The sequence below is a fragment of the Lactuca saligna genome, chromosome 8, assembly GCF_052625555.1.
Source record: "Lactuca saligna cultivar CGN05327 chromosome 8, ASM5262555v1, whole genome shotgun sequence".
NCBI lineage: Eukaryota > Viridiplantae > Streptophyta > Magnoliopsida > Asterales > Asteraceae > Lactuca > Lactuca saligna.
Window position 1 is genome coordinate 86232065 of NC_136424.1, and position 20317 is coordinate 86252381.

General features: G+C 32.8%; 3 protein-coding genes, 1 long non-coding RNA gene and 1 other non-coding gene across 14 annotated transcripts; 2 read left to right on the plus strand and 3 right to left on the minus strand.

The window, feature by feature from the left end:
• The first annotated feature begins 1994 nt into the window (after positions 1-1994).
• LOC145008085 (D111/G-patch domain-containing protein) lies at positions 1995-3333 on the plus strand. The gene is made up of 4 exons (XM_078966712.1): positions 1995-2201; positions 2283-2828; positions 2984-3049; positions 3132-3333. Exons 1-4 carry the CDS (start codon positions 2112-2114, stop codon positions 3189-3191), a joined length of 762 nt encoding a protein of 253 aa, XP_078822838.1. The 5' UTR covers positions 1995-2111; the 3' UTR covers positions 3192-3333.
• Positions 3334-6164: 2831 nt separating this feature from the next.
• Positions 6165-9259, plus strand: LOC145010041 (uncharacterized). Of its 10 annotated transcripts, none has more exons than XR_013663859.1 (7): positions 6165-6730; positions 6837-7471; positions 7663-7715; positions 8013-8060; positions 8415-8522; positions 8621-8791; positions 8922-9259. It is a non-coding gene; the product is annotated as an uncharacterized LOC145010041 (long non-coding RNA). The 10 variants fall into 10 exon arrangements; XR_013663861.1 differs by having other exon boundaries at positions 6853-7471; XR_013663857.1 differs by having other exon boundaries at positions 6166-6892; positions 7104-7471; positions 8922-9126.
• Positions 9260-10077: 818 nt separating this feature from the next.
• On the minus strand, positions 10078-14081 carry LOC145008897 (beta-galactosidase 15-like). Its single transcript, XM_078967523.1, has 16 exons — positions 13882-14081; positions 13574-13782; positions 13400-13466; positions 13213-13305; positions 12967-13110; positions 12783-12871; positions 12583-12688; positions 12418-12505; positions 12202-12320; positions 11956-12117; positions 11685-11878; positions 11384-11597; positions 11085-11303; positions 10786-11000; positions 10433-10709; positions 10078-10358 (listed from the first exon to the last, which is right to left on the minus strand). Exons 1-16 carry the CDS (start codon positions 14062-14064, stop codon positions 10245-10247), a joined length of 2493 nt encoding a protein of 830 aa, XP_078823649.1. The 5' UTR covers positions 14065-14081; the 3' UTR covers positions 10078-10244.
• Positions 14082-14812: 731 nt separating this feature from the next.
• On the minus strand, positions 14813-14884 carry TRNAG-UCC (transfer RNA glycine (anticodon UCC)). The gene has a single exon. It is a non-coding gene; the product is annotated as a tRNA-Gly (tRNA).
• Positions 14885-15634: 750 nt separating this feature from the next.
• Positions 15635-17629, minus strand: LOC145008898 (UBP1-associated protein 2C-like). Its single transcript, XM_078967524.1, has 6 exons — positions 17450-17629; positions 16963-17083; positions 16711-16854; positions 16423-16637; positions 16238-16313; positions 15635-16137 (listed from the first exon to the last, which is right to left on the minus strand). The coding sequence occupies exons 1-6, from the start codon at positions 17581-17583 to the stop codon at positions 15823-15825; spliced, it is 1005 nt and encodes a 334-aa protein (XP_078823650.1). The 5' UTR covers positions 17584-17629; the 3' UTR covers positions 15635-15822.
• Positions 17630-20317: the final 2688 nt, after the last annotated feature.

Consider the following 20317-nt stretch of genomic DNA (forward strand, 5'->3'; position numbering starts at 1 on the left):
TGTGCTCTACAAAACATGCTTCTAAAAAAAGTAAATGGTGTGTCTTAATGTCTTATAGTAATAAGTTCCACGACAGCTTTGAAATAGCACTAAAGTCCTTAACAAAGTGTCCATAAATTCATGCATGTCCCAACTCCCAACTACAACCCATTCCGTAATCAGAAACTTTTTCTTCTCCAAACTTGGTACTAAACTTGTCGCCGTGTAATGTTTTAGAAATTTTTTACAATTGTTAGAGAAAATTATTTAAATGATGACCCAAATATAGAAGAATCACCCGTGAAGATTTTAAAAATAATCCAGACCATGTGAGAAAAAGAATATCATAAGGCTTTGAAAAGTAGTATGGGGAATGTAAGTTGTTTTTATATAATTTGAATTACATTCACGGAAAGCAAAAATAAGATATATATTTGAACAATCCATACACTAATTTAATATGTTTGTTTGTGTTCCTATGCTTAGAGATGCACAAAACCCGAATCCGATCCGATCCGATCCGGATCCGAATCCGATCCGGTTTCGCTTACGTCATCAAAAATCCGATTTGGTCAAAATCCGATCCGGTTCCAACCAAAATCCGAATCCGATTCTAATCCGATTTTAGTGAGTTTTAATCGGATTTTGGGGCGGATTTGGATTTGGTTTTTAGCGAATCCGGTTTACGATCCGGTATCAAATCCGATTTGGAATATAGGATTAGGATCCGATTGAAAATCCGGTTTTAAATCTGATCCGATCCGGTTTGGTCAAAACCGGTTTTGACCCAATCCGGTTTCGGATTGGATCCGGTTTTGAATAGTGAAACCGGTTTTTGTGTGCATCTGCCTAATATTTTAATTAGGGTTAAACTAATTTAGTATTGAAAAACCTTTTTTTAAATCCAAAATACCGTATGATATTACTAAACTATCATTCTTAAATTATAACAATAGGATTTAACCGATTTAATTAGAATCGAAACCAATTTAATACTTAAAACTTTCAAGCCTTCAATGTCATTTTTTAAAGCTTTCGACCAACATATATTCAAAATGTAATAACATGTAAATGAATAGACAAAAGTCATAAAACTACATTACTTAATATAAATATTAATGTAAAATAAGTCTAAGAAAAACAAAATTCTTTTGATGTCAATGTTGGTTTAAATTGTTTATTGTTGTTAACTTCGTTAATCAAATATCGACATAATGCTATTCAATTGAATCGATACCCATATTAGTAATCGCAAACCCTTTTACGCAATTGATAAACACACAAGTCTATAACACTAGATTTCCCCAAACTCCAAAGAACATCAAGTGAACGATACCAAAATGCTTATAAACACTCCAAAACATTAGATATATGCATAAGAATCATAAATATTGAATCTTTATAACTTATAAATGTGCACAAGATGATTGACAAATTTAGAACTTCATTGTATTTTGTTTCTCTAGCACAAAAGACACATTCTCCTCCTTCTAACTCAAGGCACTAGAACACCGTAAAGGGAAGAGAGGAGGCTAAGGTTTGCTTCTACGGTTCTCTCTGAAGGATCAAGGCTACAAATGAAAGAAACCCTAAGAGTTAGAGTCTTTAAACAGGACCGAAGACCCGAGACCTAGGGTTTTGAGTTTTGCGGTGGTGCGTCACACCTTGCAGTTAAGACATGTCACGCCCAACACACGCCACAATAGATGCTCTGGGTTCCAACTCAAAATCAACATTCTCAAATTCATGAATTTAATAAAGAAGGTGTCACAGAATATGGGGTGTTAGATGGCCAAAAGGCCCAAAACTGTTTGCTTTTGGTCATTTTGAATGTCAAACACATTTTTTACTTTTGCAAATAAAGCCTAGGAAATTAACGGGTGTGTAAGAAAAATTCTTAATTTTTGTGTAACTTTTAAAATACTTGATAAATTTAGTGAGATTTATCTGTTTTTCTCTCAAAAAATTATAATCGAGTAATCGTCAAAAAAGTATATAACTATATAAGTAAAATAACTTGAATTGGGTTCGATCGTTTGGTTTGGTCTAACCGTGGATACCGTCAGTGCAATTTTTGAAACAACAGAAATCAACCAGAAGGAAGAAAAAAGACCTTGGAAACTAGTGTAGCGATGGCGGAGGAAGATGATGATTACATGGGCGACCTCTCTCAGTTTCTACCTTCCGAATCCCAACCCTCTCCAAATCCTCCCGCCCAAAAGGTGAGCCATGCAACATATAGGAATTGATTTTACATATCAAATGAATATTTGTCAAAACCCTAGCTTTTCAATTTGTATCAGGTTCCTAACATCAATGGTGGTAGTAAAGCAACTTCTTTACAATCTTCGAAGAAGAGACCCAAAACTCGAAATTGGCAAGAACAAAGAAAGCTCAAGCGAGAAATCAAGCAAGTGGAAGAGGATGAACGAACCCTAGCTAGCCTAGAATCAGCCATCCCCCAATCCAACATCGGTTTCAAGATGTTGAAGCAGATGGGCTACACTCCTGGGTCTGGTTTGGGTGGTTCGGGTCGGGCGGAGCCTGTGGGGCTGGAGATTCGGAGGTCGAGAGCTGGAATTGGGCGTGAGGACCCGATAAAGGAGAAACTGAGGAAAGATGAAGAGATGCTTTGGGAGAAGCGGAAGAAAGAGGAGGAATTGATGGCGGATTTTGGGTGTAGGGTTAAGGAGAGGTGGCGGAATAAGAGGGTGGTGGTGAATTTTCACAAGGCTAAAGGGGTGTTGGATCAATTGGAGAACAAAGAGGTTGTGGAGGTAGAGAAGAAAGATGATGATGATGAAAAAGACGATGAAGATGATGAAGAGGAGGAAGTGATCACAGAAGAGGTAAATAAATGGTTACATTTCTTTGATTTTTACACATTATTACATTTACATCAATGATTTTAATTGAATTCAATTCCATTTGTCAGTTGATTCATAGCAATCAGTTCTTGGTTTTTAGATTTTTGTTCATCATTTTAAATTCTGTAATTATGCAGGATCTGCACGAAATATTAATGAAGCTGAGGGATGATTTTAGTTACTGTCTGTTTTGCGGATGTCAGGTGTGTTGTTTTATGCTTTCTAGTTTAATCATTTGTTTCTTGTTCCCAATTGTTTGTTTGACTTTTGTTGACTCTGTTTCAGTATGAATCAATGGAAGCACTCTTGGCTAACTGTCCTGGCATAAATGAAGATGATCACTAGCACTTGTAATGATAGTGGAAGATTTTTGCATTTAGATATAATGAACAAGAGATTCATGATTGTAATTAACATTCTGATAAGTTCATTGAAGAAGGTACTTTTTTTTTTATATATGATCATATACAAGGGTAGTTGGATTTTATGTATATTGTGGGATGAATGGTGTTTAAGGAAGAGGCCAATTTGCCTGAAAAGCCCTAGATGCTTAATCTAACTGTAGAAATCCTTATGGTTGTATAGCTTGTTAAAGGAATGACATGGTATTTGTTATTTTGTGATATAGTTTTGATGACATTTCTATAATGTTGCAAATGGATATCAAAGATTAGGTTTTCCTCCTCTGAAACAATAGATTTGCCTTTTTTTTTTTTTTAATTTATTTATTTATTTATTTTTAATCTCTGTTTGGTGATATGAGTATAAAAAGGTATTCTTATATATCTAACTTCGGATTAGTAGTTGATGTTTGTTAGAATGAAAAATCAAACGAAAGGATCACACATATATATATATATACAAAATCTTTTTTGTTGGAGTAAATTTGAACATTTTTTACAGTCTTATCCGAAACATATATCTTTACTATCTTATAAAAGAAATCTAACTATTTCTAAAAATAGATTGATTATAATAATAATATTTTTTTAAGACGTCCAAATAATGAAGCTGATAGTACAAGTAAACATTAATAAAATAATATTAAATCTTAACCACATTTTGAATTCAAATATTTATCATTAAATCTCCTTATATTTCTCAGCAATTTGATATTGTTCCCTCAAATCCCGGATTCATTCAAATTTTGAACCCTTTTAGATATCCTTAAATTTAGCATGTTGATTCAAATATCCCTCCAATCGCATATACCTCTTTGTTCCCTCATCTGCTATAAAGCCCACCGTCTAGAAACAAAAAATGACTTTATTTCTCAAATAACACCATAGTTTGATTATTTTGTTTTCGACATGTACTTTCTTTTGTAACATAACATTTTTTAGAGGAAACATATCACCGAAAGAATTTACACACCCCGCCGCTTTGCGCGGGTACGCTGCTAGTATATATATATACAAAATCTTTTTTTTTTAATATATATATATATATATATATATATATATATATATATATTAATTTTGAGTCCCTTTACGAATATACCTTGTTCCTAGGAACAGTATTGTGTTCCTATTGGACCATTATCAATTGTTTTTTTTTTAGATAAAACTGCAAATTTAGTCCTTGTGGTTTGCAAAAATTTTTGGATAGGGTCCAAAAAGTTTTCGATTTGCATAGAAGGTCCAAAATCAAAACTTTTCCGTGAATTTGGTCCAAATAAATATGAAAAGACTATTTTACCCTTATTATTTCTGTTTTTACATTTTCTTTGTTTATTTTGATTGTTTTAGTATAAAAGAAAAAAAACAGGCATGACCATTTGACTAGACAATACCCACCCCACATATTTCTTTCTTTCTCTCTCTCTCTCTCTCTCTCTCTCTCTCTCTCTCTCTCTCACATCAAAAAGACTTCCATGATCAATTCGTTTCCATAGCTATCACCTTCCTTTCCCGTCAAGATGCCCTACAATAGTCGTCGACCCTTCTCGCCGGTAAGTTTCTTACCTTACACTGCCTCCACTCCCCCTTCTTCTTCTCGAGCCAATGGGTTTAAGTTTTAGATCTTGAAGCTTGCCATCTACACCAAAACCTCGATACGACAACGGTGAATCCGATAGGAAATTCGATAGCTTGAAACGTGTTAACTTGTGACAGCCTACTAATATCTTTTCCCAGCCATCGAAATCTTCTAAGGTTCCATTTTACATTTGATTTTGTGTTTTCTGAAAATTTCTAGGTTAGCTTAGAATTTTGATTTTCAATTTCTACAATTGGTGTTTGTTATTATGTGGGTGGGTGTAGATTTTCTGGTGAAGAGATTTTCTAGGATCCATTCATCATCTTAAAGACTTTGTGAGTTTCAATTTCTATAATTTTTGTTCAATTTGAGCAATTCGTGTTTATTAATGAGGAATTGCGAGTTTTCTTTATGAATATTACTGATGAAGAACAGATGATTGAATTTTATAAACATTGGAATCACCCACTTCATGATGCATATACGGAAAACCCGTGAGCTTTTATGCATTTTTATTAGGTGGAATCCCTAACTGTGTTGTGTAAATGTAAGCATGATTGAATCGATTGGTGTTAAACTAAGTTGGGTTTCTGTAGGATTACATTGATGAATGCAAAACCGATGGATTGAAGCTTTTAAGGTAAATTTTTGTTGGTTTTTTGACAGATCGTTTTGTTTGAAGGAAACGTAAAACCGATGTCCCTGAAACATTTGGAGACTGATTTTGAATATGTAATGGTGGGTGTTTTTGATCCAGTTGTAGGTTAGAGGTGGCAGTCCCCGTTGGGTTTTTTTTTTGTTTGGGTTTTCCGACGAAGAAAATAGGAGAGAGGAATAGTGGGCTGCAATGAAGCTTACACTCAATATTCAAGTGGATTTGTGTTTTGTTGCAGGTATTAAAGAACAAGAAGAAGAAGAAAAGGAGGAGACAGAGAGAGAGAGAGGGAGAGAGAGGGGGGAGAGAGTGAGAGAGAGAGAAACGGTATGGTGGGTTGTATATATATTTTTAATTTCTTTTTATTTTTTTAAGTATAAAAACATTATAAATTGTAAAAATAATATAAAAAAGAAATTAGAAGGGCAAAACCGTCATTTCAGGTCTTCCAAGGACCAAAACCACAAGAATCTTCTAATTTGGGACGAAATTCATGGAAAAGTTTTGATTTTGGATCTTCTATTTCTATGCAAGTCGAAAACTTTTTGAACTATATCTAAAAAAATTTACAAACCACAAGTACCAAATTTGCAGTTAGTTTTTTTTTTTTTTTTTTTTTTTTTTTTTTTTTTTTAACATGCTCTACTGCTTACTACACAACGTTTACTTCGCCGCCACAATCCTCCAATAGATACACAACGCCTCTTTGGCTCTTCCTATATATACCGTTTTTTTGGATGTTTCCCACCGCCCTCTTTCTCCGATTATATTTTCCGTTTGTTTCATATTTTCTTCCGAGAGCACAGTTCGTAAACTTTAAGGAAAACCCCTACATGGTGTTGAGGGTGTGCGACAGTGGTGGTTTACCTGAAAACCTACCCTAATATCGGTGGAACTCTTAGATGCGTGATTTCTCAAGTCCAAAATCCAGCTTGAGGCACCACTCTCTGCACCCATGATCGGTCTCTCTTTTTCCTGCACCAATTGAAGCCTCCCGTGTCTCTAGATTCTTTTTCTCTACGCATCGCCTTCACTGCAATTCCTCTAAATCTACCAATGGTCGCTCCGGTAAGAGTCAATTGAAATTATCTCTTCAAAAGTCGATGACGGAAGGAATTGATTGAAGGCAGTCGTCATCTACCCCCACTCTAGAAACCAACTTTTGTTGGCCTTATCTATCTGAGAGAAATCGACTTTCACAAGGTGAAACGCATACAAAGACACTTCGTCTTTTGATTTTGACCAACAGATGGTAGGGCATCGTCGCTCCTGCTACGACACCCCCTTTTTTTAAGCTTTTTAGTTGTTTGTTTTTCATATTCCGTGCCCTAATCTTACAATTTTATAAAAATTGGTAGTCATCTTGTTGTACAGATAAGCCAAGATAACCCAAAATAGACGACAAATCGACCAGGTAAATCTCATCGACCTCACTGCATCATCTTTTGGTCTTTTCCTTTTGGTGGTTTTCGATTCTGAATCATTTTCATGTTTGTTTCTTTCATATTTTGGTTGGGGCTGCACTATAACTAACCCAATACACTCGAACTAACAACATTGAATTAATTCAATGAAAAAATGAAAATTGTGTACTAGTAATCATGTTAGTTTCTTTCATATTTTAGTTGGGAATGCACTATAACTCACCCAAGATTTTGTGGTGAAAGTTAAAGGAGCTGCATATGATAATGATTTGTTTCATCATTGTGGACAACATTGTTAAACATATCTGGATCATGGGAATGTAGACAAATAGTGATTTTGATGCCAAACCAATGGTGATGATTTTAGGTCAACATTTACAGGGAAAACCAGATTCATCAAGCATTTCCTTAGAAGTAGCTATCTAGGAAATTATGTACACCCCTTCCATTCCCTTTGTAATTTGTATGTATACTTTCTTTCTCTATTATATGAATAAGTTTATACCAAATTTGTAACAGGAGCTCATACTAGAGGGGAGCCTACTACTAATCGATTTGTTGTTGTTATGGTATATGCTTTAAATTATTCTATATTATATGTGGGTCTACATATTTGTTCAAAAAGTGTCCGATTTAGGTCATTTGGTAAAGATCAATGACTTAAGTGGGAGACATTGTTATTTCATAACCTTGATATCATACTTTAGAGTTTATACATCATTTATTAAAATTGTTATTTTTTTTCCACATAATGGACCAGATGAAAGAAGTATCCAATTTTGACAGCTAGCTGTTCTTGAAGGGTTATTATTGGCAAGTTTTCTATCTGGCTATTATTTACAAAAAAAAAAAAAAAAAAAAAAAAAAAAAACATAGATTTATTTGTAAGATGTGGCTATATGACACACAAAAAAACACGGACCCGTGAGTTGAGCTCCCTCTTCGTGTTGTCTTCGTATTAGGCCACGTCTCTCCTCCCTTCATACGGGTTTATTTCTAATGTCATTAATTGCTTTACGATTTCCTTTCTCTAAACCCTACTTTGGTTACTTTTTTCTTCAAAAATCATCATCCTAGCATGCTGATAGTTTCTGATCCGGGTATATACAGATTTCATATTGGAACTATATAGATATCTTCAGTGAAACCAAACGTGAGGTATCAAGATGATATTTGTAAACACAATTGCACTCTAATGATTAGTTATCTGAGATTTGTTTGGCATAAAGTTACACAAACAAATCAAAATATATTGTTATTTACTGCTTCAGACTTTTAAAAATGTACCTCTTATTGCAATATTTTCCAAAGACAAAGTAATTAATTTTCATAATTGTAATCGGGTAAAATTCTCAGAGTATAACATCTAAAGTGGTTATAGAAACAAGAAAACGGTTTGATGAGCCAAGAAAATTCAAAGATAAAAGTAAAAAAAGTGTATTTGAAATTGATTAATTGATTGATTGGATTCGTTTCTGATATCGCTAATTTTTTTCTTTTCTTTTCCATAAGGATCATGGAGAATGATGTTTTCAATGAAGATGGGCAAAGTAGAAGTAAGATCCAGAACATTGCTGGTATTAAGTTTGTGATCACCTCCAACAAGATGTTGGGAAACAAGTAAGACTTACTTTTATAAACTGTTTTCTACAATCTCACTTTTTAATTGTTAGAATAAATTGTCTTTCTTTACTGAATCTTTAATCCTTTTGTTACAGGTATGCAGAAGCATTTCTCATATTTTCAGCTTCAAATTTAGGCCTTACTTTGTTTGTTGTTATATTAAACAACTTTAATATCACAAGAACCTGTTGGATCAGGCATTCCTGAATATTAATCATAAAGAGACAACAAATAATCTACACCAGTAGGTTTAAGCCACATCAAAGGTATGTCAACCACATATTCATGAGTTTTGTTGCTTATCTATAATATTTCATTTTTGTTCCCTCCATTAAAAAAATAATAATCAATTTGTGTTTTTGTTTTGACAAACAAATGTGACCAACAATTATGCAGCTCCTGCACTCAAATATGACACAGTGTAGTAATTTGTGACATTGGATTTTGTAAACAGGTCCTGAGTGCAAAGTATTTTGGGTGAACAGTTATGTAAACTGCCCTTGCATACTGTTTTTAATAGTTAGCAATTTTGAATTGTAACAGTTTTGGACCAAACTGTCCCTAATGTTTATTTATGTAATAGTGTTCCATTTTTTCCAAATTTATACAACAATGATTCCTATTTTTACCATTTATTCAACAATGTTGTATAAATGGTGAGTAGAAACAGTTTTAGCATCCGATTCATGGTAGAAAATAAACTACCGTTGGTTCCTAGGATGTCGGAACCGGAATTGGAACGGTTACATCAGAAAACTTTGCACCAATTCTTTGGTGTTTCCAATCCCGCAAAGCGGGGTTCTTCCCTAGTTTGGTTTTAATATATAAATATATTCAGGATAAAAATCCAATTTTACAAAAGGTGGCAACTTTAATGAAATCGGGTTACAAATCATCGGATATGACAAACCTATGGTTTTTCTATAAAAAAGCCGCTTGGTTTACTTTTGGATTTTATATTATTGTATGCCAATTTTTCACAATAACTTGTAAAAATCAAAGCTTCATTTTTGCATAAATATGGACACGTTTTTAAGTTTTGCACTAATATACTACACTACTTGTTGGTTATTTGTGTTTGACAAACTCAAAAACATTTTTATAATAGTTTTTCTATTACCAAAAGGTTTTTTTCCAACGGTATAAAAGGTTATGTATGGGTTTAAGTCTCTTAGGATTCATATGTGGTATTTAAGAGTAGGTTTAGATAGTTTGTTGTTTCAAAAAAAAAATAACAAAATAACTTCAAAAAACACATTTTAAACAAAATATTTTTTAACTTATTAATTTATTGACTTTTTCACCGTAAAAATTACTCCAAACTTTTTAAAAAACATTTTTAGAGTTTAAATTAATAAAATATATATGTTATATAGATGAATAAAATCCTTAAGTGGAAATATTACTTTGCAAAAATATAAATAATCACTTGTAAACAAATAGAATCATGAAAACCGGAAATAAGTGGGATTAGAAAAAAGCTATACCCAACATTTGAATACACTATAAAAAAAGGTTATCTTCCATGGGTAGAATGCTAGAATCAAATTACTAATGAATTCAAACGTTAACAATTTCCATTCCTAAATCCAATAAATACAAACATATCAAATCCTTCTGCACAATACAAAATAAACAGTCATTAAATCCTAAAAAAAAACTAACAAACTAAAAATAAACAGTCATAAAACCCTAAGATAACCTAACAAACTAAAAAAATCAAGCACAAACTGCCTCCACAACTAATCTCTTTCTAACACCAAGATCGCAATTCGTTGATCCAAATACTCCTTCATTTGCTTCAATCGAACATACTTCTTTTCCAACACATTCCTGCAAGATTCAGTAACATTAGTATCAATTCAAAACAACAAAACAAGTAGATCATATAAATTACATTTACATACCTTCTGAATAAAAGAGATCACGTCATTTTTCGCTTGACAACTTCCTTTCCTAAACGACCCACAGCTTCCTTTCACATCACCAAACGAAGCAAATCGAATAGAAGAAATCGATCGATTTTGGCATGAAATCTCCATCGTCTTGTTCTCATACGCATTACCACATGTCCTACCAACCCTAACTGTCTGGAAATTCACCGACAATGGATTGCCTCCGTATTCTTCAAAAAGGACCAATTCGTTCTCACCATTCACCAAAAACGATCGAGGAACATGGTACCTACATCGATAATTTCAAACAATTTAGCCTCAAAACAAACCCTACCTAAACCAAAATTATAGTCTAGAAATCTTACCATTTTTGCGTAGGTTTACCACAATTTGTAACGCATTTGGTGTTATTATATGGCCCACGATAATCACAAGCTTCATTCGAGCACCCGGTTTCTTGAGCGATGTAACTCGGCCAGTATCTTCCAATGTTGTTCCCGTTAACCCAAGCCACGCCTTTACCTAATCCTTCCAGATCCAATGACACAGGTTCGTTTCCTAATGGAGCCTTGAATGTTGTCTGATTACAAACAATTAACAGAGATTCATTAATAAAAATCATTAACAAAAACAGATTTTGATTGATTATTGATTCAATAAATACCTTGTACCAAATCATCCTTTGAGAAATAGGAAGATCATCAGCTCGCCATTCGGATGTATTTCCAGAAAAGAATTTGTTGTCAAATCCATCCAATCCAACTTTGTAATACCATTTTTTGGTTGATAAGTCTTTGATTATGGTCTCGTCTCCTTTCTTTCCTATAATTTGGACTGGACCAGGGACTCCGGTTTGAATCAAATCGAATTTTGGCCCATAATTCTGCATAAAATGTCAACAAAATATTACTATAAAACAGAAATTATCTTCGATTCGATCTTTACAAAATTGTTGAAAATTACCTGCAACCCGATTGTGGCACTGAGTAGAATGATCTTATTAGGACCAGGGTTCAACTTGATTTTCTTCTCAAACACATAATTAAAAACACCGTATGTAGCACTTTGGTCACTAAGATAATCGCCATTTACATATACATGAAGAACTTGACCAGTCGCGTTGACTCTCAGACTCATATCATCGCTCCATACGGGGTCGTTTTTAGTAAGGTAGAAACTATGCATAAAAATACAAAACTTGGTTAGAATATGACAAATCTTAAAAAGTTCGTTAAATTTAAATAAGGAGAGTTAAAATTATTACTTTGTCATGTACCACAAGTAGTCACTAACATCATTTGCAACTTTCTGATCAATAAGTTTCTTGGCACTAACTCTACCGGTGCCTCTAAGGGCTAAATCGTCAATTAACTCCCGCCTCCATACCCATTTTAATGCTTCGGGTTCACTTTCTGCTTCGTTACATTGCTTTTTCATGACCCAACTTTCGGTATTTACCTATCAAAAAATTAACCATTTTTCAATAATAAATAAATATATGAATGTATTCGGGTTTTATTTGAATTTTTTCTTACCTTAGCAGTGTTGTAAATTTCTTGTTTACAGTTACGAAGTATGCTAACTGACCAAGCAGGGATATTATAGTGGTTTCCTTCGTAAACAATATCAGCATCTGTCGTAGTGTTGGCATTGACAAAGAAGCAACTTTGTCCATTTGTTGTCGCATATATTGTGCCCTTATAATATTAAAAGATTAATATAATTAGTGATTATTTAAGTATAAATGAAACGAATAAATTAAAAAAAAAAAAATGAATTACCGAAACTGAATTGCCAAAATTGATGTTTGTAATATTTCCATGTGTAAGAATGTGTTCCATTGAATGAAGAACATCATGAAGCTCCTTCAAATGCCCGTATTTTGGTTGATTCAAGTTACCTATAACAATAAATATAAATATACAAAAGTTAAAGTTAAAAACATTAATATTCTTCATTATATAAATAATATTGGAATGATTTAAAATTTTAATTACCATATTCGTCAAGTGGTGCATCATAATCATATGAAGTGGTAATATATGGACCACCGGCAGTTCTACCAAAATTGGTGCCTCCATGGTACTGATTAAAACACATTATTATCGTTCATATAGTAAAAATAAATATTTATAGAAATAATTTTTTTAATAATTAAATACCATATAGTAGTTTTGGAAAGTGCCACCACTTTGGAAAAACCTTGCAACAGCAAAAGCCACATCTTCAGCTGTTCTCTTCGGGTCTAAACCTCCCCAGTTTTTAAACCTTAATTCAAGGAAAAGTAATTTAATTACTATTAAATTTATGTAAACAAAATAAATAAATTTAATAAAATAAATATATGAAAAGAACTACTAACCATCCAGTCCAATTCTCAGTCCACATCTTTGGGCTGTTAGGATTATTTGGAGTGAAATTATCACAATACCATCCATTACAAGTATTTATCTACCACAAAACAAAAATTTAAACACCAATCTTTAATCAAAATAATTATTTTATAAAATTGTAATAATAATGTTAATTTCTTAAAAAAATATTACCATTGGTTGTGGAGCATCTGGTTGTTGACACATAATCCAAGGAACTCCAATATCAAGTGAATTAGCCATATTCGCACACCAGTCAATATAAGCTTTCCCCGCAGCTCCATATGATGAAATTACATTTCCATATTCATTCTCAATCTGTTTTTTTTTTTTAATAAATTAATGATTCATTTTCTTCTTCAAATAGTAGTAAATACTAAAAAAAAGAAAAAAGAAAAAGAAAATAATAGATATAGAAACCTGAGCAAGAATAATGGGTCCTCCCTGGGCAGCAAAGAGGTTCTCTTCTTTAACCATATTCACGATCTTTGTCGTAAAATTTTGCATCTCATTCTATTAAGAAAATTTAACATATTAATAAATATGTTATCGACATATTATAGTATTTTAATAAAATAAATATACATAAAAAAATAATGGTACATACCATGAAGACGGTATTTGCAGTACGAAGCTCAATTCCAGGCATGTTATGCAACCACACAGGAAGGCCTCTATAAATTTTTATGAAACAAAATAATATTGTTGATAAAGTTATTAATTATGGTATGAAATAATAAAAGGTGATTTAAATTGAACTTGAAACGAAACGAAAGTATACCCATAATTCCATTCAGCACAAACATATGGGCCAATACGAAGAACAGCATAAAGTCCTTCACTTTGAATGGTTTTAATAAACCTTATAAGATCCAAATTACCAGAAAAATCATATTTACGAGGAAGAGGCTCATGAGCATTCCAAAAAACATAAGTTTCAATAGCATCAACACCTCCTTCCTTCGCTTTTCTAATCAAATCGGGCCACATCTAACGAAAAAAAAAAAAAAAACAATAGTCAATAAATAAATAAATAGTTTTTTCAGCAACATTTTAGTAGACATATATTTTTTGTGACTCCATTATTACCTCAGCAGTGCTACGAGGGTAGTGAATAGAACCAGAAATGATGATATGACGTTGGCCATCAATGGTAATTGCTCGCCCATCATGAGAGACTTCAGTGGCATTAATGGTATTGAAGAAACACAAGAGAAGAACCAAGCAAAGCTTATACGAGGGTAGTAAACAATGAAACTTGAAAGAAGTCATCGATCGTTCATAATCAAAATGATGGTGTTATCCTTTGTATTTATACAGATGAAAGTAGAGTCCAATTTCGTTGCGGATTATGAGAATATCTAGGGATTTTCTTTTGACTAAGTTGGATAAAATTTGGATAATTATCTTTTAGTTTTCATCTAATACAACGTTTTCGTGGGTTGAGTTGGCATCATAACCCCCTCTATCCTGGACTTATCTTTGAAACGATCTTTAATGGATAAAAACATTTTGTAATTCTATATCTAACGTTTTGATTACTTTGTTTCGAATTCTTTGACAATTTTCTACTTGAATTCATTCAATTCATAATAGAAACTAGTAGATCCATTCTATATAAGACATTTGATTAATCAAGATAACAGCTTGGAAGTAAATTATCTTAACGGTTGGACTACAAATCCGTTCTATAATAGGATTTGAAAACATCAATGAATAGAGAAAATTATCTTTTAAACGTTAACAAAATCGCATATGCTATGAAAGTCGAAGCGTTTTTTTTTCCTGGAAAATCTCATTATTGGTTTTTTTCCTTAAAAACCCTTTATACTTAGTTATATATATCCGTAAAAGCCATCTTATAGTTTAATTAATTGTTTTTTTTTTAAGTTAACGCAACTTCATATTGTTTTGATTGAAATTTTATGAAAAATTAACAATTCCTTGATTGTTTTTTTTTTTTTTTTTTAAAGGTAGCAAATCAATAAATTTGGTCAAACAATTAAAAGATGAAAAAAAATGCGTTTGCCGGGAGTCGAACCCGGGTCTATTGCTTGGAAGGCAATTATCCTAACCGTTGGACTACAAACGCTACATGTTTGGTAGGTTTCTCGTGTTTATATACAAAAACAATAATAATCACAATGTCAGTATTGAATAACGATACAACCAAAATCAAAAACTGCATGAGCTACAAAAGGCTTCATATTTTTCTATTTTTCATGAAAAATCCATTATTGAATTTGTTTTATGATACCTTTCAATTCTTTTTGCAAAGCCACATATTCAATTTTATATGCCACATACACTTTCCTTTCATCTACTGCAAAGGCATTCAAAACATATAAGTGGACCGTCTTAGATTATTACTTTTTGATTAATATATATTTATTACTTGCAAATGAACTTTCAATATATTTAAAATGGAATGATGAATATCAATGAAATGAATGTCCATATCATTTACAAGAAGTAATTGAAAGACACAAAGCATCCACCGCTGGATGGTCTAACTATTCAAATTATTGTTACTTTTCCATAAATAAAATTATCTTGATCAATGACTACAGATGAAAAAAAAAATCAAATCATAACAGAAATAATATATTTCAACTGTAAGAGTAAAACCTCCAAGACTCAAATCGAAATAATCCAACAATCAATTTTCTTGTAAGAACTTGTCAAATTTAAATAACTTAATTTTGACATATCAAAACAACAACAAATCCAAACATTCGCCCAAACTCCATCCATCAACTCAACTCTTTTACCAAACCCACGAATCAATTTCACACAAAAGAAATACAACCGAATTCACTATCATCAACCATACAACCTATCATACCAAATATAAATTCGAGCTTAAATTTCCAAAGGAAGTACACATTGAGACAATATATACAATTTAAATATCATAGAAATTTAACTACATATATTCTCATAACCCAACACTTCAAAAATAAAAAGAGCTATTTCGCTTTTATAAGTGATGAGCTATTATTACTTATTATCACCAACATCTATCATTCATTACTTAGTGCCATAGTACGCATACCCCCCTGTTGGTGTAATCAAAGAATTCCCCACATTTTCCTTCCTTAAAATATACTGTGAGTACCCAGTCTGAGGTTGGATTGGATACTCAGCGGTTGCAGCCTGTGGGCCCGAACCAAGATAGGCTGCAACCACCTGAGAAGGGAAACCATAACCGCCACTTAAATGTGACTTTCCCGGCTGTCCATATCCAACCATCTGAATCGGAACCATTGTTCCGCCAGGTAATATTTGTGTCTGGACCATTTTGCCCTTCTGGTTATCAGCAAGCTTCACTGTTATATTTCGACCCTGCATCAAGCAAGTCATACATATATATATCAACAAAATCATTTCCCATTTTTTGGACTGAATGAACTGTCTGAATGAGAGTAATAAATGACCACTTTACCCCTAACATCTTTTGAGGGTTATCAATAGCCTTCTTGGCAGCCTCTACAGTCTTGTAAGTAATAAACCCGAAACCACTTTGAGATTAAAAAAAAAACATGCAAAAATACCACGATTTTTTTCAGATGCCATATCATTAATAAATGAATTAATGAATCCATTTTTTTTTTATTTCACATAACTTACCGTGATTTGTTTGTGTCTTTATCATATGCAACCGAACCTTCTTCTATCTCACCATGTTTTTTAAAAAACAAAAGCAACGTCTCACTTGTTATTTCAGGGGACAAACCACCAATATAAAGCTTCCTTTGTGCTTGATCAGTAGTAGTAGTACTACTACTACTACTACCTATTGTACTTATGCCTTCACATGCTAAAGTGCAAACAGCCATACGTCCCTAAAACAGAAATATTCAAGCATTAGTTATCATAATCATGAAACTCATCAAAAGACACACAAACAACACTTACATCGATGAGTTTACTAGGTGCTTCTAGAGCTTTTCGGGTTGAATCTATATATTTATATGTAATAAAACCATACCCACGTGATTTTCCACTTGCTTTATCAAGTATAACAGCACCCTCTTCGATTTCACCATGTTCTTCAAACGCCTGAATGTAATTATTAACCTTGATGTTAGAATGTATTCATACGTCAAAAATGCAGTTAGGTCAAACAACACACAGAAGTACAAAAACAAGCATTGACAATGCACTCACAGTATACAAGGTCTCTGTGGTGGTATTCCAGGCTAACCCACGAACAAAAAGCTTTCGATTTGCTGGATCTGCACTTGCAACACTTTTAATTTCTTCAGAAATAGAAGGGTATTGGCATCCTCTTCATGACAAACATGCAAACAAGCACACATCGCATGGTCATTTCACAGTTCAATTGAAAAGGGCTCTTGATGTAGCTAAGACAGAAAGCGTTTGTGGAATGATCAAGCATATACATGAAAATTGAAAATGAAATGAATTGTAGACAACAATAAAAGGTTCACTTTTATATGAAGAATCATGATTTCCTTTTTCATGTTTTGAAAACCAAACGTCCTAACTTGCAGAATATCAATTAGATGAAATGAAAGAGGTTAGGTATTAAATTCTCAGAATTCAAATAAACCAGGATGCTGAAACTTAAAACAGATAAGATACAGAAATTAATGGGAAGTATTTATGTGGGAAGTTATGTATAGAAATGTACAGCTTTGATAAGAGATCAACCAACTGAGTTTTGGAGAGTGGGTCTAACAGAGAACGCAACTGATCCTCCGACGTATTGGAAGCAATTTCACCATTCGCGTTCTGCTCAAGCTTCCTCTTTTTAATTTCCTCCATCTCCCTCCCCTCTCTGTGTCAATCTCGAGGATCAAAATTAGGGTTCCTGTATATTAGATATAGACATGTATATTTGGTCACTTTTATGTACTTATGTAATAGTTGAGGGTTAATTCTGTAATTTACCATTCAGTTGGTTAGAAGTTGTATATAGATGAGATGGTAGAGGTGTAATTGATTTCAATCTAATGAAATGAATTAGAAATTGGGCTGTCCGTTTGCGTTCAATATATTGAAAAAAAAATCTAATGAAAATATTCTATCTCTTTCTCTCGAAATATGGTATAAGAGCTTCTGATTCTAATTTCATATTTCGATTGAATTTTTGTTTATTTTTCTATCTCCATCTTGTTTTCAATCATACTTTCTTTCTGTACTTCGTTGATTGTGCTATTTCATCATGTCAACCAATTCTCGTTCTACTTCTAGATCTATTTTAACTCCCATGGATGATAGAACACATCCATATTATCTTCACCATTCCGATAGTCCCAGATTTGTTCTCGTTTCATAATTGCTTACTGGCGAGTATTACAATTCATGGAGCCAAGCAATGCAGATCACATTATCTATGAAGAACAAGACTGTATTTATTGACAGAACTCTTCCAAAGCCAAGCTCGTCTAAAGTTTCTAATTTCAATGCATGGATGCGCAACAACAAATTGGTAATTTCTTGGATTTTAAACTTAATTTCCAAATAAATTTCAGCCAGTATCATGTTTACTGAAAACGCTTTTGAAATTTGAAACGATTTAAAAGATTGTTTCCAGCAGAGTAATGGACCAAGAATTTTTCAAATTCGAAGAGAATTATCGAATCTTAGTTAGAATCAAGATTCTATCGCTACTTCACAAAACTCAAAACGATTACAGATGAACTGGTCAATTTCAGATCTAATTGTACCTGTAACAAATGTGATTGTGGTGGTGTTGAGAAAATCAAGCAGTATTTTCACAATGAGCACATAATGAATTCCTTAATGGGATTGAATAATTCATTCTCCCAAACCAAAGGTCGGATCTTGCTTATGGATCCTTTGCCTTCCATTAATCATACTTTTTCTCTAATTTTTCAAGAAGAGAAACAGAAATCTATTCACAGTGATGTACAACATTCAATGGTTTTTGTGCTAAAGCTTCAACTCAAAATTATGGCAAACCTCAAAACAACTTAAAGAATAACAATCATGACAGGCCTTTCTGCACTCATTGCAAGTTGCAAGGTCACATGATCGATAAATGTTACAAGCTCCGCGAATATCCTCCTGGTTATAAATCCAAAAGCAGGGTTGCTGCAGTTGCTTCTCATAATGATCCAAATGTTCAAATGTCATCCATCAACAATGATTTGTCCAACATGTTCAAAGGGTTTTCTTAAGAACAATGCCAACAAATCATGTCATCTCTCTCTAATCATATGATATATGTTAATCCAAATGAGGAAACAACTACTGGTAAATGTTATTCCATTTCTATTAATTCAGGGCAAAAATCACAGAAATGGATAATTGATTACGGTGCAACTCAACATGTTTGTCATGAATTCTCTATGTTTTCCAACAAAAGAAGAGTTTCTCATTACATTGTTACTTTGCCTAACAAGATTACTCTTCCTCTTAATCTCATTGGTGACATTATAATTGATCATCTTTTTGTTTTAAAAGATGTTCTATATGTTCCATCTTTTTATCAGAATTTGATTTCTATGAGTTCTCTTACTATGAATCAAAGATTAATGATATGGTTTACTTGTCATCATGCTTTGATCCAGGATATGAAGGAAATGAAGATAATTGGCAAAGCTGATTTGTGTCAAGAGCTTTATGTGTTGGATGAGAAAAGCCACAAGAAAGATATCAATATTTGTTCTATTTCTTTAGATGTTTGGCACACCAGATTAGGGAATCCATCTAATAAGTGTATATCATCAATAAAAGAGTTGTTATCTATAAAAATTGCTACTGCATATCTCTCCCAATGTTCCATTTGCCCTTTAACCAAACAAAAACAATTGCCATTTGTTTCTGTAAACAATATGGAAAATGATTGTTTTGCCCTTGTGCATTGTGATATTTGGGGTCCATTTTCTAGTTCATATATTCAAGGATTTAGATACTTTGCTACAATTGTAGAAGATCGTAGCAGATATACTTGGATTTATATGTTGAAAAACAAATAAGATGTTATTACCATCATTCCAGCTTTCTATCAAATAGTTATTACTCAATTTGATAAGAAAATTAAAGTCTTTAGGTCTGACAATGCTAAAGAATTGGATTTTATAGATATTTTTTTTATCAAAAATGGATTCTTCATCAAAGGTCATGTGTTGCTAAACCTCAACAAAAATATGTTGTGGAAATAAAACATCAACATTTGCTCAATGTAACTAGAGTATTATGTTTTCATTTAAATTTACCTTTGAATCTGTGGAGTGAATGTATTTTAACTGCTGCTTATCTCATTAATCGTCTGCCTTCTCAAGTTTTGAACAATAATACTCCTTATCAGAGGTTACTTGGTAAACATTCTTCTTATTCTCAGTTAACAAGTTGTGGATGTTTGGCTTATGTTTCTACTTTGGCTGCAAACAAATCAAAATTCTGTCCCAAGGCAAAATCTTGTGTTTTTGTTGGTTATCCTACCAACATAAAGGCTTACAGACTCTATGATCTTTCCAAAAATGAGTTTATCATTTCTAGAGATGTTGTATTTCATGAATCAATATTCCCT

What these genes read in the sequence shown, in the direction of transcription:
- LOC145008897 (XM_078967523.1), bottom strand. Translation starts at nt 14,064, where the DNA reads ATGACTTCTTTCAAGTTTCATTGTTTACTACCCTCGTATAAGCTTTGC. An exon ending in ACCCTCGTAGCACTGCTGAG is followed by an intron (nt 13,783 to 13,881) that starts GTAATAATGGAG and finishes TTTTTTCGTTAG; the next exon opens with ATGTGGCCCGATTTGATTAG. An exon ending in GTGCCACAATCGGGTTGCAG is followed by an intron (nt 11,304 to 11,383) that starts GTAATTTTCAAC and finishes CATTTTATGCAG; the next exon opens with AATTATGGGCCAAAATTCGA.
- LOC145008898 (XM_078967524.1), bottom strand. Translation starts at nt 17,583, where the DNA reads ATGGAGGAAATTAAAAAGAGGAAGCTTGAGCAGAACGCGAATGGTGAA. An exon ending in CCACAGAGACCTTGTATACT is followed by an intron (nt 16,855 to 16,962) that starts GTGAGTGCATTG and finishes AATTACATTCAG; the next exon opens with GCGTTTGAAGAACATGGTGA. An exon ending in ACCCTCAAAAGATGTTAGGG is followed by an intron (nt 16,138 to 16,237) that starts GTAAAGTGGTCA and finishes TGCTTGATGCAG; the next exon opens with GGTCGAAATATAACAGTGAA.
- LOC145008085 (XM_078966712.1), top strand. Translation starts at nt 2,112, where the DNA reads ATGGCGGAGGAAGATGATGATTACATGGGCGACCTCTCTCAGTTTCTA. An exon ending in AGGAAGTGATCACAGAAGAG is followed by an intron (nt 2,829 to 2,983) that starts GTAAATAAATGG and finishes GTAATTATGCAG; the next exon opens with GATCTGCACGAAATATTAAT. An exon ending in GTCTGTTTTGCGGATGTCAG is followed by an intron (nt 3,050 to 3,131) that starts GTGTGTTGTTTT and finishes ACTCTGTTTCAG; the next exon opens with TATGAATCAATGGAAGCACT.